The 17567-nt window shown below is 37.6% G+C and overlaps 1 protein-coding gene across 9 annotated transcripts in view; it reads left to right on the forward strand.

Moving 5' to 3' along the window:
- LOC145676825 (chromatin remodeling protein domino-like) overlaps nt 1-17567 on the forward strand; it is a 106609-nt gene that overhangs the window by 69521 nt on the left and 19521 nt on the right. For 8 of the 9 annotated variants that reach the window (XM_081747608.1, XM_081747606.1, XM_081747605.1 and 5 more), the window contains 8 exons: nt 116-252; nt 709-895; nt 3046-3373; nt 5233-5313; nt 6589-6822; nt 9143-9327; nt 12129-12419; nt 13382-13683. In XM_081747608.1, the coding sequence (XP_081603734.1) occupies nt 116-252; nt 709-895; nt 3046-3373; nt 5233-5313; nt 6589-6822; nt 9143-9327; nt 12129-12419; nt 13382-13683 (1745 nt within the window). The remainder of the gene's footprint in view (nt 1-115; nt 253-708; nt 896-3045; nt 3374-5232; nt 5314-6588; nt 6823-9142; nt 9328-12128; nt 12420-13381; nt 13684-17567) is intronic. The other variant, XM_081747611.1, reaches the window with a different exon arrangement.

The raw sequence follows: 17567 nt of genomic DNA on the forward strand, positions 1-17567 counted from the left end.
TACGCTTGTCTGGTGCTCATATGACGATACGCATCCAGCAACCAAATGAAGTAGAAAACACCTGTCACTGGAACACCGTGTTTATTTTATAATGTGGATTGCCATCCTTTTTCAGGTGTTACGTCCATTTCTTTTACGCAGACTGAAGACTGAAGTAGAAAAGCAGTTGCCTAAGAAATTCGAACATATTGTCATGTGTAGACTGTCAAAGCGCCAGCGGTATTTGTACGATGACTTCATGTCGAGAGCAAAGTAAGTTGATTTTTTTTTCTCGCACTTATTGATACTAAATTTAACACTGATAAGAAAAATTCGAGTTCCTCTTCTTGAATTTTTTGATACTTGATTGAATCTCTCGATGAAGTTTCTTTCATAAAGTAAGTTGTTAGACGGCGATGACATCTTAAAATTGCAAGATTAACGACATTCTCCGTTTTCTTTAGACATCTTTCAATTGAGTTTAGTATGTTGTTAAGCAAATATACCTTTCCTATCTTTGGAGGAGTTGGTGGTGTATAGCTACTCCTCCGACAAGGGAAAGAAGATAAAAGGTAATAATTACCACCAGCAGTCTTTCCATAGTTTGCTTGGGTACAGCATTACAACACCATTTTTCGTAAGATATCACTGTATACAATACCAAAACAAAACATTAAATGTGCAAATTATCCATCACGTTTATAATAAAATTTTTCTTGTTTTGTTCAGGACGAAAGAAACGTTAGCGTCTGGTAATCTTCTTAGTGTCATCAATGTGCTAATGCAGTTGCGGAAGGTGTGCAACCATCCGAATTTGTTCGAAGTCCGACCTACAGTTTCTCCCTTCCAGATGGAGGGAATTAATTACCACACAGCTTCGCTGGTATGGAGTGTATTGGACTACGACCCTTTCAAGGTAGGCATTTGTCATTAACTATCTATAATAGTCTTTATAATGTATGCGGTTGCAAATTATGTTTGAATTCCGTAAATTGTAATGTTTATAAACGATAGCTTGGTTTTAATCAATTCCTATGTACTTTAAGTTTGTGATTAAAAAGAATTGACGGGAATCAACACATCTATGTAAAAATGAAGTAACATCCGTTTGTCCTCTCATCGTAGATGAACACTAAGCAGATTATGTTTTACGTGAATATAGGCCTTATACTGGAGGTGGGGGCAGATTTTCATTAGTAATCCAGGTAAAATCTTCGAGATTAACCAACTTTAACTTTTAGTAGAAAGAAGTGAAACACACAAACAACATACATAGGGTGTAACAAAGTCCCTTGCCATAGGCCAACTTTGTTTTGAGTCAAGATTTAAAAAAAAAATGGTAGTTGCTGGAAATGACACGTTTTTAAATTAAAATGTGGAATCGGACCAGTCGCCGTAATGGTAATTGAAAAGGCAACGTTGCCAGTGTTACAATAGATGCATTAGTTCACGTAATAATTGAACGGAAAGCAAGCAAAAATTATGCCGTAGGGAGAAAACAAAAATACTACAAATCTCGGCTACAAGCGTGTGTGTGGTTGGGGAGGGGGGCGTTGAATTCGTAACAAGTTGAAAATTGGTTCGGGAAAAGGAGCCATGATGTGAACAGTAATGCGCTATTTTTATGTATTACTGCAGCTATCACCTTCTCTTGCTACATATTAGTAACGAATACTTACATTAAAAGTTTCGTACCTTTAGTACAGTCTGTCTAATGAACTTTTTAAACAGCAATATCAGATGTAGTTTAAATGCATTATGTATTTCGCATCTTAAACGATTTTCACAACCAGCTTTCAACTCGTTACGAATTTCATCCCCATCCGCTTCACCCACGATGCGAATAATTGCAACCGAGATTTGTAGTATTCTTGTTTCTACACCATAATTTTTGCTTGCTTCCTGTTGAATCTAGATTGTTGATAACCATCAAACCTAACATTTACAAGCCGTGGTAAGTGATGAAATGTATATGTTCATAGTAATTGTTACCTATAAAACCAAGCCGTCATTGTGCTTATCCTTCAGTAATGTATGAGAACTCATTTTACATATTTAGTAAAATCACTGCAATACAACTTTTATTATTATTATTTTTTTTAAGAAATGTAAAGAATGAATGTTTCAACCCTTCTCCTTCCCCCCTCCCCCCCCAAAAAATACTGGCGGATGGATGAGTGATTTTACCTTATCTAAAATTCAGTGGGATTTTTGATTTGCAGAAGTTCAGAAATGGAAAATATATATTTCCTTCTCGGTAAGTGAAATATCCTTGAATTTGTATGTCAAAAAGTATCTGCTGATTTACTGTACGGTATTTTGCATACTTCAGAAATCCTAGTGTAACATATTTGTAAATATTTCGTGAATCAGATGTACCTTTCCTGTTTTACGAGGTGCTAGTAGTTCTAAAACTACTCCTCTGGCAAGGGAAGGAATATTAAATGTAATAATTACCAACCAGCAAAGTCTTACAGTGGCTTGTTTGGGTGACGCATTACAACAGAGCATGATCAGATTCCTACTTTGCGTACGTATGTGTCTACTTATATGCAGTTTGAATTTCACATGGTGAAATAGTAAATTCATTCATTGTGTCTGTTTTGTGAAAACTATAATGAAAATGCAGATCTATCAAAGAGGATTTGTATAGTCCCATTCCATTTCGTATCTAGAGTCTAGGCGGCCATAGTGAAAGTTGAATAGACTTCGAATATGGGTGACTTCAGTCACATATTTATCATTCTTATTATTAATCGTTCGTCTCTATACTTTTATATAAAGAGACGTTTAGTTTTGAAAGCTAAGTACCTTTTGTTAGTCTTCTGTGTATATGTTTTTGTACTCAGTTATCCTGTAAGTATCCTTTACTCCTAATTAATAAGTCAGTCTAGCTTGTACCTCGAATATTTGTCCCGTCCTTGTCGTCGCAAAGAATGACGTGGTTTTTCTCATGTATTCTACTATACATTTACACCAAAGAATCATCTGTGAGAGATTAGGTATCATGTTAAATCCAAATCAACTTCCGTTGATGATAAATCGTTTGTTTATTTTTTTTTACAGCATGTCGATTTATTCTATCTGAATTTGCTGTTAGTCGATCTCGAATTGTGCCTAACTGCCTTCGCTGCGCATCGGATTCGAAAATTCCAGCCTCCTCGCCGATTAATTGAAGAAATTGATTCCGCTCCAGACCCCCCACCTCGATGTCCTGCTGGGAAAATCAAACTTCACGTACGAGTGCCAGCACATCCAAATCCTAACACAACCGCTCCACCAGCTGCGGCAGTTCGACCTGGAGTTCCAGGGGCCACGGGAGTTGTCAATATGTTGCCTCGACTAGGACCTCAGCCAATGATCCGGACACTGACACCTCAGGGAGCAACACAGGGTGAGGGCTTTCATGTAATCGTACTATTAATTGAATGTACATTTAAGTGAATTGTTTTTGAAAACCGATGAGGGTGCTGTGTGAATATTGACTGCTAACATTAAAGTTGTATGCCACTGTGGAGTAGGTTAAGTAGATAAAACATGAATTAAGTGTTTTATCATTTTGTGTTCATAAGTGTGATTTTAACTAATTAAATATTGATATTAGATAGTCTATTATAACTTCCTGTAGATGCGTGACTTGGAAACTAACTTCCTGTTAAGGTATTCAGTGTTGTATGAGGGGGAATCCGAAAATAAGTTTCCCTTCCCCAGGAAAGGGAACAGCAATTGGGGAAACAACAGCAGTTGCACGCGTAACACACACAGACGCAAGTGGGTATTGTTTGCCCGCGATCCTGCAGATGGTGCCTGCGCAAAGCGGAGACGAGTCTTCTGAGTCTGAGCGTGGTAGCTATGGTGAGAAGTCGCGTCTTAACGCTGTGGTCAAAGGAGGAAGTGCGCAGTACTGCCACTCCCTGCCAAAATTGAAGAAGGCGATTCGGAACAAGCGGCTTGGCCTTCTCACATCTGCTGTTCTGTTTGATGAAAATGCGAGACCACACTCAGCGACAGCAACGCAAAATCATATTGCAACTCTTGCATGGGAATGCCTTGCCATCGGCCATACAGTCCTGATCTCGCACCAAGTGACTTCCATCTGTTTCCGGCTTTGAAGAAGATTCTCGGCGGCAGATGTTTTGGAAGCAATGCTGAAGTCACAGAAGCTGTTCGACGTTTCTTGCGTATGTGGTGTGGTACTTATGTGGAAACCCCACCTCTATCCACAGTCGCCTGGAGAAACTTATTTTCAAACTCTCCTTCGTATTTATAGTATTGTATTAATATTTTGTTCTTAATATTGGAGATTTGTTCGATATTTTGGAATAATATGTGCTTGTATGTGTATTATTTTCCTTACTTTTATGAAGGTCATTTGTAGGGAATGCGAAATTGTAGGTTGTTGACGTGAAAACTAACATTAGGAAACATTATTTGGTACGTTTGAGAATACTTAGCGTCAAGAATGTTTTCAGATACATACAACAGAGGATTGTTTCTCTTCCTTCCTGTGTGGGTGTAAAGCTCATTGGAATTTCCATTTCCACATAAATGAATGACATTTGTGTTAACATGTGTATTACACAACCGTGAAAGTCCAAGAGATTTTACAAATGTTTTTACAATGGTATTAATTTCACAAGTCCTTGTTACATCAGTAATAATGCGTGTGTTACTAATCCTAAGCATCTGACAACGTTTGCCCTTGTGGTACTGGCACAAAGGATTTAGAAAACAAAATGAACACGATCGAAAAATGCATTTATTACGTTGTATTTAAAATAGTAGACGTTTTTGTATGAGTTTAAATGCTTTCCTAGCATGTGGTTCCCAATTCGATTTCATGTGAAAACAGAATATATTAGCCTACTGAACCTGACTATATTTCATAGAACTAAATGTAGATAGATAGTCTAATAAGTTTAGTAATTCTCTGATGTATTCCTTGCGTCAAGAAACTTGGATATTTAATGAACATAAACCAAAGAACTAATTGTCATTTGGATTTACTATTACCCTTTTAGATAAAATTAAAATTTGTAATTTGATGTTTTTGCTGAGTTAATAACGATAGTATTTACATCTCTTCAGCGTAACAGATAATTTTGTCCATAAAATGAAGTGCTTGAACAACTAATTATTTTGCTATCCAATGCCCGTTTTTCCTTCCCCGATATTTGTGTGAATATGCCTTGAGTAGTTTGTTAGTTTTGTGACTAATATAAAAAGACCATTTAGACGCCAAGCTCTTTGCAGGTGTGACATTTCGAGTAGCTGGTGGAAGCCAGCTGCAGGGTTATTCCGTTCAACTAGTACAGCACCAGGGAGGTGTCAAGGGTAAGTGAGCCGGATCCCAGTTGGTATAGAAATCACTAACTACTTCCATTGTAATTATGTGGGTAGAATGAATGAGTTTACTTGGACTTGTACGCTTAGATAACGTATTAGTTACGTGTTTTCTTTTATTTTTGTCTTTATTTCTTTTCAGTGTAGGAAGGTAGTGCACACGATGCTGTATACCTCTGGGATGTTTGTGTAATGATCAGTTGTTCTGTGAATCTGTTTTTAGATGTCTAGTAGGTTGTTCTGAGGTATTTGGTAGTTGCTTTATACCTTCTTAGTACAGACTACCAATAATTAGAATATAAACAGGAGTTATACTCGCACATACCTTTCTTCATCTCTGAGAAACCTATTAGCTATGAGCGGATGGCCTTTATTGTATGATAAAAATTTCGCATTTCCTCATACCGAATGAAACAAAGTTACGTTTTGAGAAATAACTATATAGTAGTAAAGGCAATAATACAACATTCAGGAGAAGAGCCGTTCAGGACAATACAACAAGTTAGATGCAAATGTTGATTTTGGTGACTGTATTTCGATTTCGTAATCGTAGTCAACTCAAAGAATAGTAAAGAAGTTATTTAGCGTGCAGTATTTGTATCCGGCATTATAAAACTAATAAGCTACCTTAGATTGCAATTGCATTAAATTAAACTTTGGTTAAAAATACATCGTGATGAATATGTATTACTTCAAATTTATATTAAACTATTGGCACACTAAAAATTGCAGGAAAATACCATAACTTGGATTCGTCTCCTTTGTTAAGTATAAGGGTATTGCATAGCTATACCGAAACTATCAGCTTCATGCCATGCATATTCAACATTTGCTGAATTGCGTAAAAGCTCGAATTTTGTATTATTTATTACTACTTCGCATTAACGAAATTTGGAACAGAGTAATTAGTTAATACTGTATGTAATTACCGCCTTAGGTCTCCGCATCAATTTTTACAATGTATCACATGCAGAAATAATTTTAAACTTTTGGAGCTTCATTTGTTACCAGAATGAAAAAAAAAAAATCCAGTGAAACTCATACTACATACTGTAGCTTCTTGAACCTCCTTGCTGGTAGTTCGCATGCTGCTAGGTGTACGCATGCTCTTAACATGACATTTGTATATGTTAGTGCTTTACTTCCGAAAGCATTTAACAAGCACACGTGGTATATTGGACGCTTGCTGCCAAATACATAGAATATATTTGTATTGGACTACTGTGTTGATTGCATTGCATTCACGCCTAATTGTTTGATTTTCAGTGGCAACATTAGGGACAACAGCAGTTGCAGGCGCTCCTGCAGCTCCTGTCTCCATGCAGGTGAAGCAGGATGGAATTCAGAGAATTTCAGTTCCAGCGGGTTTTGCTCAACTAGTCCAAACTTCAACTGGTCAACATATTCTGCTTACTTCATCACCACAGGTCGTACAACCCATACATCAAACACAGACTTTAACCCAAGCTTCAGGGGTTCCTCAAGTTGGCACGGCAACAGGTAAGCGTATGAGGTGATCGGATTACAAAGTTAGTAGTTCACTTGTGGTACTTACGGTCTCTGGTTCGATCTCAGCTATCTCCAAATGAACGTTGTGGTGGACAAATATGTGCGTGGGTTTTCTCAGTGTTCTCTTGTTTCCTCCCATTTCCCTTATTGCACCATTTCATTTACATCATCACCATCCCCCTTACGTTCGGTACATAACGTGTATACTTCTAAAAAAAAAAAATCCAGAGAGAGAAAGAGAGAGAGAAATACCTGTATGATATACTCTGTATGTGCTTTCTACCCGGGCGTGCTAAGGCTGGCCTAAACCGTGTCAGATATGATAGGACGGTGTGTGACAACCATTGATATGCGAAGATCTAGAGCGAGTGTCGGATATCATTGCTCAAGCAGACATTCAGCTGTGTATGACCGCTTACCTCCCTGAATGGCCGCTTTTGTGACTTTTAGATGTGCTGTTTATGTAAGCACAGAAGGTATTTGAGCGCACTGTATAACATATTAGGAGTGTTCCACCCTCCCTGTCGTGATCAATACCGATACTATCACTTGCTTGCCTGTCAGCTTCGGACCATATTCATTAATTCCTCTCGGATATTCCGAAATGAACCTACTTTTGAGAATCTCTTGTCGGTACGTCAAGGAAGGAATAGGTCCATTACAAGAGATAAAATATAATTACATCATTACCAGCTTGAAACAAAGCGTGCATCAGCATTGGAAACCAGCCTTCATCATCAGCGAAAAAGTAAGGTTGCGTATGCTTAGTGCGTTTCGGGATCTAGAGAGCATGCAGCGGGACCATTTCAAGAAGCGATTGGAGGATGACTGCTGCATCGTGATATTTTTTTATAACTTGCGAGCTACCTTTCACCGAGAACGTCCGACATTGCTGAATCGAAAACGTCCGACGTTGCTGAATCGAAAGTGTTATTCTATCACGGCAATTCCAGTCTCATCTAGCCTGAACAATCCAGTAATGTCTTCAGGAATTCGGATGGCAGTTGCTTCAACACCCGATGTACAACACACAGTCGTAAATGGTTTTCGCCACTTCAGTTCTCTGAAATGCCATCTTGTTGAAAAATACAACTACTTACCAGTTTTTTGTAATCTAACTTAATAAAGGTTCCCTCGTGTATATATGATCACTGTTTAAATGAGGTGGCGATTTATCTAACGCCGTCGCTTCGGTGAACCACACGAGAATGGTTCACGTAGCACTCAGGCAGTGGAACGTAGGAAAGCAAATGGGAAAGTTGCGGACAAATATCACTATCCCTTGTCGACGTCAGCTTGTACAATATAATCAGGGGACTGCAATCATGCGAGCCTATATAGCCTGTAAGATAGCCATGGTACGACAAAATGGGTGTTCGTGCATGGCATGCCGCCATGACAGTGATGTTCGTGTGGAAGGAATGGACAGTGGACAGCCGTACGGGGCGACGATTGGACAGTGAACTGCCCACTGTCACTATGGGGTAATAGACGTCTTATCTACACGGCCGTGGCGGACTATGAAGTGTCGTTCGCAGTGGAGCTTGCGCATTGACTTCCATTGACCCAGAACTAACACCCCAAGCTTACCATAGGCACATGAGTACTGTCACCATCATGCGAAATAGCAGACAGTCGTTAAAATACAGATCAATCTCGCTGTAGTTTACGTCCTATACGTTAGCAGCTGATATGGTGTGGATGATGTATATTTGGTATAAGACACGATCTCAACTGTTGATTTCGGCAAATAAACTAGTGGCTATTACATTAGGAAAGTTGTAGCGACGGAAGTAATATTTTTCAGACAATTCTGTACGCCATATTTGAGCAGGACAACATGTACAAGTATTTTCTGAGAAACTGCAGGTACTGCACAATCGGCTGATAACGTCGGTAGTCGGGATATGGAAAATAGTTGCTCGTCATAGTCCCGAGCAGACAATGATATCATCTTGAGGACTACCATACAATCAGCATGATAGTGATTCCTCAGGAACATTTCGAACACGTATTTCATTCGATGCTGCGACATACAGATCCACTTGTACCATCGGACTCTTCACACAGTACCAATTTGTCAGGGTTAGACGTTGTAGTTCTGAAACTAATAATTCCCGTATATCAGCACTGATTTTTTTTTTTTTTTCCTTATTGCAATTTTCACAAAGAGCTGTGTGTGTATATATATAGAAATAAACGTAAGAAACAACTTCCTGACATAAAATTTTTTGTTTGAAAATACAATGTTTTAGATATGCAAGTTAGCATTTTGCTTTTTATTACAACATTCCTTTCTTCCTGTTCTCAGTGTTAACTTCGAGCGGACAACGTCTGACCGTGATTTCTAGACCAGTGAGTAATATTGTAACAACAAGCGTTACAACGGTGAATCGTATCGCATCAACAGGGCTTCCAACAATGGTCAATCAGTCCTCCATGGCAAGACCTGTAATGAGGGTACCACCATTGAATGTCACTGCTCCAACAGGACAGGTATGTATCAAGCTACTTATTATAGAGAACTGTCAGTTTACCAATAGAATTTTCATTCTAAAGGAAAAGAATAGAATAAATACCCATACCCTTATCAAAATATTCTATCGGTCAAGCAAGGCTGCAATTTGGCATTCTTAGTATTACTTTCCCATGATTTATATGGGAGTGTCCTCAACCATATAGTGTATAAAAGAAATCAATTTTCGAGGAAAATTCGTTACTGAATGTAATCTGTAATATATTTAGCCCTTGATTTTAGAGGCAGCACGTAGCTAGTATTGAAAAATGTATTCATGAGTACCTTTTAAACGAACGGTGCTGATTTCATTCTCGTTTGCTTATCCTCTGCGAAACAAAAATTCATTTTGTACAAATCTTCAGGAAAACTCGTCCTGTTCCAAGTAGCAATGAAACCGCTGTAAACCTGCAAAATTATAAAATGTTGAAAGAAACTACAGGTGCTGAAATTATGCAGAGATAGATACATTTCGTGTACAGATGATGGTTTTCTTTTTCGATCTTTTTCCAGACAGTAAAACGGCAAAGAATTTTCAGAAAGGATCTGTTATGGGATTTTCCCATATCAGCTTGGAAAAATGTGAATATTTTGTTGTTGCGTTTGTAAGTTAACAAAATTGCTGGCAAATGTCAAATGGACGTGCATGTACTATCAGAGATAAGATTGAAGATAGTCACGACAAGGTACTTCTATTTTATAGACAACAGCTGCTAATGATTTGCTCTTGAAATTTTAAGCAGCTTTCCCAAAGGAGTTTAATTTGCCCAAAATATATAAAAATAAGCATGGATTGACCTAGTGACAATAGAAAGTTTTTGACGTCATTATAAGTTGAAAAAGAAGTTGAAGGAAGTGAAATTAAATTGTATTCCTTTCGCATATATTTACTTAAATAAGATGTCTTACAAAATTTGTTCAGTAATTCAAATGGCAATTTGTTGGTTCGTTTACATACTCGCTTGTCCTCTGTTAGTTACCAAGCCATTATTTAACGCTTACAAACATTCTTCATTAGGGGATCTTTATCTTATTAAATGCCGCAGGTCAGGGATAATGCTTGATGTGGCACCTGGAATTCAAGGAAAAAGATAAAAAAGGATTGCAGGGAGGTGTTTGCTGAAACCAAGATAGACAAAAAGTATAGACCAATCTGGGTGCAGAAATCTGGCATTTCGCAGTTATAGGCTGCCGAAAACATGAAAAACACGAATTTTAAAGGTCCCTTGCTCCAAAACTATGGGACCTACCGTAGTCGGGTCAAGACTTCATTTAGGAACTAATATGTGCGTTATCCAAAAATACGTCTTTCAGAATCCTAAGGTACTCACGCCAATTTTTATAGAAGAAGTTTGGCTATGGGCATTTAATTTGAAGTGTTCACCAACTACTTCTGTAAAAATTATTGAAGTACCGCAGGGTTCTCAAACTTGGTTATTTGGATAGAGCACATATTAGTTCCTAAATAAAGACTTGACCCGACTACGGTAGATCCCATAGTTTTTGGATCTATTTTTCGGCAGCCTGTAACTCCGAAAGGAAGCATTTGTGCACCCAGGTTGGTCTATACTTTTGTCTTATCGTGATGTCAGTAATCACCTCTCAAACGTTGTCGGTGTTTTGAAACACCCTGTATAATGTCAAAGAAATCGCCAGTTTAACATAAGGTTAAGAAATTTTTTGATACTTAACAGAAATCGTGATATTCCTATTTGATTATTTCTAACATCGAAATAAACATCCTGAAGTATGCAAGATCGATTTGTAATTTTACTACCATAGTAGGAAATTGAATGTTACAGGTATACACGGGAAGATAACAAACATTAAAAAGAGAATGCTATTACATAAACAGAATTCCCCTGCCAACGCTCAGATATAATGAACAATTCGTTGTATCTGTTAATTATTTAGGGGTAAAGCAATTTATGTACTTCTTAAACCCATGTACGTTCTTAAACAGAGTATATGGATCCTGTCGAGGTATACATTATGTACTTACTCTTCAAACTATTCTGTTTGGCAGTGTAAGCTATAAGTCTTCAATGATGAATAATTATGATCATTTGATGATCAAGTCTCTCTGAATAATCATAAATACAGTAGACTCCCGAGTATCCGGCCTCGTGTGGAGGAAGGGCAGACCGGAGTTCTATGAATTCAGTTATAATCAGAAACAGCGGCAAGAGTACTGTATTGAGGCCCGTTACACACTGATCTCGCGCCGTGTGGACTTTGTGGTGGACAAACACCGTGCTCGTGGGGTTTTCTCGGGGTTCTCCCGTTCCCTCCCACTTTCTTCATTCCACCGTTTGACTCATCTCTCATCATTACCGTCTCCGTTAGCCTAACCGACATAACCGTGGGACGTAAAACTTGAAAAGAAGAGAGAGAAACAATGAATAAGGAGCAAAACGTTGCTCTTTCCCTGTCACAACTTGTGTTTTGCGTATCGTAGCAGACACCCGCTTCCAATGCCTTGGCAATGTTGCCAATGTAACGTCTTGCCTTCATCATTTAATCACGATAAAAGAAAACTAGGCGGATACTCGGGACTCTATTATATGTATGAATTTGCACTTTTCTCGTGCTCTTACTCTTTTAATATTTGCTGGATTACGTTTGATGGTTTTCGAATAACAGTCCTCATGTATGGATAGAATTTAAGAACATTCAATTAGAAATGGGATCGGAAAAGACAGAAGGAAAAAAAAATCTCAGTATAATGTAATTTGTGGAAAAGATTCATAGTTCTAATAAATCATATATTGTTTGTTTCTAGCAACTGCCCGTGACGGCTATGAATGCATCTATTCCTGGCACAACCACAGTAACTACAACAGTGACTTCGACCCCTACGAAAACCAGCCCCTCTCTCACTCAACCAGTGAGCGCAGCAGCTATCCAACCAAAGAGTTCGTCTTCTGTCTTCAGCTCTCTTTCGCTCGCATCCAAAGAAAATCCGATCCCGCCAGTGACTGCGAATATAATGACACGCAAGGAGACTCGTCTTGCTGAAGAAGAAAAGAAAAGGAAGGAACAGGAGAAAACGTCACGCTCTGTCTTTTATCTGGTAAGTAGCAGCTTGTGAACAGAGAAATTAAAATGTACTCTGACTTAATTAAGATTACGTAAACTGGAAACATCATGTGTTTTCAGTTTAATAAGATGTAAAGAACCTGGACCATGCTTTTTTCTCTCAGCCCATTGATCTGTACATGAAAGTTTTTTTGTTTTTTCAAATGAAGGAGAATTTTAAAAGATCTGATATTTTACTAAGTTCCTTAGATCAGTTCAAATGTATTTTGCTTTGTTGATTGATGTGAAATTTAATGTCCCTTCCAGCAGCAAAACTATGTGAGACATAGGCCTGCAGTTTAACGTAGGTTGCGAGGTACATCAGATCCTACTGGGAATCGAACCCAAGCCTCTTGTGCCATACATTTAAAAGATGGCTTAAAAATAATGTCGTTACTTTATATCTATGACCTTAAAGATACCGCGTTTTTGTGTGTTTAAATCTGTTACCTTATCAAATAAAATTTCCTTGGGCTTGTTCCTGTGGCTTTCGTTAATTATGGAGTAGTTGTTTTACTTCTGTGCCCAGTGGTTGTGACTAATGATAAAGTGAATAAGAAATGCAATAGAACTATTTATGTGTGAACCATAAATTTGGGTAAGTTCGAAGGTAGGGAGTTAACCTCATTTCATGAGTTTTCAATTTATTTCTATCAGTAATCAATCAATAATTTATTAGGAAGATTATAATATCACTGCTGAGCAATGTAGTTTTTTAAAGTGTATATATACTAACAAGCGTTACCATGTCCAATCTAGAATACCTTTTATAAAAGTATGTCCTGAAGCAGTTCAAAAGTTTTCAGTTGCGGATTTCTAATTAAAAAAAAAAAAAAAAAAAAAATACGAGGCAGTGAAGAAAACCAACTTTGTAATGCTTGACTAAATATTGCTTACATCCATTGTTGCATACATTTAGCTGATAAGTTAACTTACCTGATCATTTTGTGTTTTCAGCCGAGTTTAGAAGAAAAGAAGAAGGCTGCTAGGAAAGCGAAATTGCAAATGATCTCGAGGATAAATACGAGGCATTGTGAAGCATGTCCAATTTATGGATCCGATCTAATCGAAGCTGTGCGAATAGTGGACCTTGTTGAACCGTGTTCTTCTCGGTGGAAAGGCATGGGATTTGTGCATTGTGCGAATGCTACCAAAACCTTCAAAAATCCAGACGCATACTGGTACCAAACCAAAGCTTTAAGATCCCTAGTGCATACACCAAGTGATTATGTGAAAGAACTGGAAGAAACATTTTCGAGGTAAGGTTGAAGTGCATTGATGAAAGAATGTAATGACGACGTCCCTGTAATCTGTGAAGTATTTAGTGTTTTTATTTAGTGAATAATTAGGTAGTTTAAAGGCTCTGGTTAAATAGGATATAGTAAAAATAACAGGAAATTGCTAACATATAAACCAGAATAATGTGCATTTTGTCAGTTCTACTGTACCACTTATGAAAGTTTGAGTTATTCGCCCACTTCACGAATTTCAATTCAAAACAATAGACTACATTGAGAATTCCCCTAGAAAGAATATATACTGTTTCATAAAGAATGGCCAGTCTCTACTAAAGCTAGCATTAAACTTATTTCTCTGAATATTAGGTGAATTCACCACACTGTTTGTAATCAACTCCAGGTAATAGTCTTCATTTGGTAGTCTCAAAGAATGTATATGCTGTTTCACGAAAATTTCATAATTTTCAGTACCGCTCAGAAGTTTTCAAACATCCCCGATATTTGTGAGCATCTACTGAGAACCTGCTATTTTGACACAAGCATTTTGAAGCTGTGTGTCAAAGGTAGTCCTGACTGAAGTATAAAATTTAACGTCAGATCAGTCGATATCTGAGAGCCGACTATGCAGATGTAATAATTGTGTGTTTTCAACTTTAAGAAATATAATTTGATATAGATACTCCATAGTATAAACAGAAGTGAGAGGTGGGCAAATATTGGTCTTATTTGAAAGATAAAGCCATATGCGATCAGTACAGTGACAGAAATTTAAAAGAAAAGCAGTTTTCATTCGTTTTCTTTATACTTTGTTTAATATGCTAACATTTAAAATCTCAAAAATGCAATATTTATAAAAGCTTTTACGATGGTTTGGTATTCCTCATTGTTGGTTTTGCAGTAGCAACGATGAACACTACATACACGCTCTCACTGAGCGACAGCGGGCCATAGAAGATCGTATGTTGGGCTTTTTAAACATAAGTATTTCAACAAGGTACAAGGAAATGCACGGCTCATAGCGAGTCACTTTATATACAGGGTGTTTCAGATAAAACGTCCAGTGCTTATAAATCCGAAACGGCTGAGAATAAAAAGATAAAACAAAAACTGAGATAGGAAAATGTCATAGGGCGCATCACATGATGTTGTTGTGGTGACTCCCAGGGCCCTCCTTCAAGGGGGCCCAGGGGCCAACTTCTAATTTTCAAATAGGAACATGTATTGATTCATACCTCATTCAATAGTACTTGAAAAACGGAACAACTTTTGTAGGAAACAATTTTCGATTTGGGCCACCGTTTTCAAAATGGCCGCAAAAAGTGGATTCTGTATCAGATAAAACGTCCAGTGCTTATAGGCCTAAATCAGAAACGGCTGATAATAGAGAAATGAAACAAAAACTGAGATAGAAACGATGATAAAGCATATCAAGTGGTGTTGTTGTGGTGACCCTCAGGAAACTCAGTGAAGGGGGCCTAGGTGCCAACTTCAAACTGATACAAGACTTTTTGCGGCCATTTTGAAAACGGTGCCCCAAATCGAAAATTGTTTCCTACAAAAGTTGTTTCGTATTTCAAGGACTATTGAATGAGGTATGATTCAATACATGTTTCTATTTGAAAATTTGAAATTGGCCCCTAGGCCCCCTTGAAGGAGGGCCCTGTGGTCACCACGACAACACCATGTCATGCGCCCTATGACATTTTCCTATCTCAGTTTTTGTTTTATCTTTTTATTCTCAGCCATTTCGGATTTATAAGCACTGGACGTTTTATCTGATATAAGACCCACTTTTTGCGGCCATTTAAAAACGGTGGCCCAAATCGAAAATTGTTTCCTACAAAAGTTGTTTCGTTTTTCAAGTACTATTGAATGAGGTATGAATCAATACATGTTCCTATTTGAAAATTAAAAGTTGGCCCCTAGGCCCCCTTGAAGGAGGGCCCTGGGAGTCACCACAACAACACCATGTGATGCGCCCTATGACATTTTCCTATCTCAGTTTTTGTTTTATCTTTTTATTCTCAGCCGTTTCGGATTTATAAGCACTGGACGTTTTATCTGAAACACCCTGTATATATAACTAAAAGTTACTTTTTGGGAGGTAAAGTGACTTTTTTCGTTTGATTTATATTTTGCATTGGCAGTTTTCTAAGAAAAATGTAAAAATAAATGGAAAAAGGCAGAAACTTGTAACTCATTACTCTTCTGAAAGCTTCAGTACTTGCCGCCATATGTGAAACAGTCAGCATTATTCTCACTTCAGCTATTATTCTTTCTAAAGCACAGTGGATGATTGGTGGATACTTAAGCTCTCAAGGTGGGGTTAATGAGAACCCTTCTGTGTCTATTCTTTCTTCTGTCGTAATAGTCTTTTAGTTTTCTCTCGAAATAGTTAACGCTCCGCTCAACGTTATGTGTGTGTGTGTGTGGTTCATCATGTTCGTCTTGTGTTATGCTTCGTGTATGTTCTTCTTAAGAGTATGTAATGAACTTGAATATTTCACGGCTTTAAGAACTCTCAATGCTAAGTTACATATGTCTGGGATGAAGAAATTCGGAAATAGGCTCAGAAGCTTCTTACATCTGCTAAATCTGCTTACCGCAACTACAAACCATACTTAGAAAACCTAAGAAATAGGAAGCTCAAAAAGAAGTAAAGAAGAAAAGATGAAACAAAACAACAAAGAGAGAGGGGTGATGGATAAATTGACAAAGGAAAAAAGGGGCATGATAAAATTTTGGTCACTTCTTCGTGTGCTTTTGGTCACTTTTTCGTATATTTTTGGTCACTTTTCAGTTATTTACAAGAGACCAGACCACTATAAGCCCTGGAAATGCAAAATTTGGAAAAGTTTTCTTTCAAAGTTCCGTCACTGTATTGACCTACTGTATATCTTGAAATTTTTCAAACAGAACTAATATGTTGGCCCACCTTCCACACTGTTCGTTGCTACTGTGCAGTATCTATATCGAGTTGTGTTCTTCAATTTTAAGCTATTAGATTATCATTTGCAGTATCTCGATTGAACTGTCGTGAAAGAAAGTAGGTCAAGATGAGCCTTTTTCTCCGCCCGAGACAATTATAAAATTAGTGTTAATAAAAGACAGTATATCATATGATTATGAACTTAAGTATTAAACGTTATTTGTATGTAAGACATAAAATATTGCAGCACGTCATATAAAGAGCCCCCAGGAAATGAGCATAGTTGTTTATAATCTGCTAGTTTAGACTTTTTTTTTTTTTTTCATGCTTTTTTCCGAACCAACTGTACATCATAATTTCATCTTAAATACAACGTTCTGTGATAGTGCCCTAAACATAACTTTTATTTTTTAATAATAATAATAATTAAAAAAGATTTTAAATGTGACTGAACATCATTTTATCTCCTTGTTGATATAAGGTTGTTCAATTTGTTTCGCTAAGTTGTAAAATGTTTATTTTGTAAGATACATTTGTAAACCAGGACTTTGGCTATTTAGCACTCTTCTTACATTCCGCTTCACTTCTTTATGCTTCGAAACGTTGACCTTACAATGCAGTCTTTAGCACCGGAAAAAGATGAAGTAAGTCGGTGCTAACTTGAGGCTATATGAAGAGTGCGACAGGCGCTGCCACCCAAATTTTGTGTCTTGTTTCCATGCTTAGCGGGAGGGTGGGCGTTGTTGTCAAGAAAGAGACCAGCACGCTTATATGGAATTGCGTTTCCCTGAAGATGAGTTCAGGTTCGACATAAAGAAACTGATCCGTCAACTTGCGATGAAGTAGAGCGAAATAGCCAGAGACATGATTTTTTTACAAAGAGTTTGGACAAATTGGTGCAACGGCGAGACAAATGCCTGAATCTCAATGGGGATTACGTAGAGAGGTGAGGAAGGAACCACCTACACACGTATTT

Source organism: Thermobia domestica, unplaced genomic scaffold, assembly GCF_964235325.1.
Source record: "Thermobia domestica unplaced genomic scaffold, izTheDome1.hap1.1 HAP1_SCAFFOLD_399, whole genome shotgun sequence".
Taxonomy (NCBI): Eukaryota; Metazoa; Arthropoda; class Insecta; order Zygentoma; family Lepismatidae; genus Thermobia; species Thermobia domestica.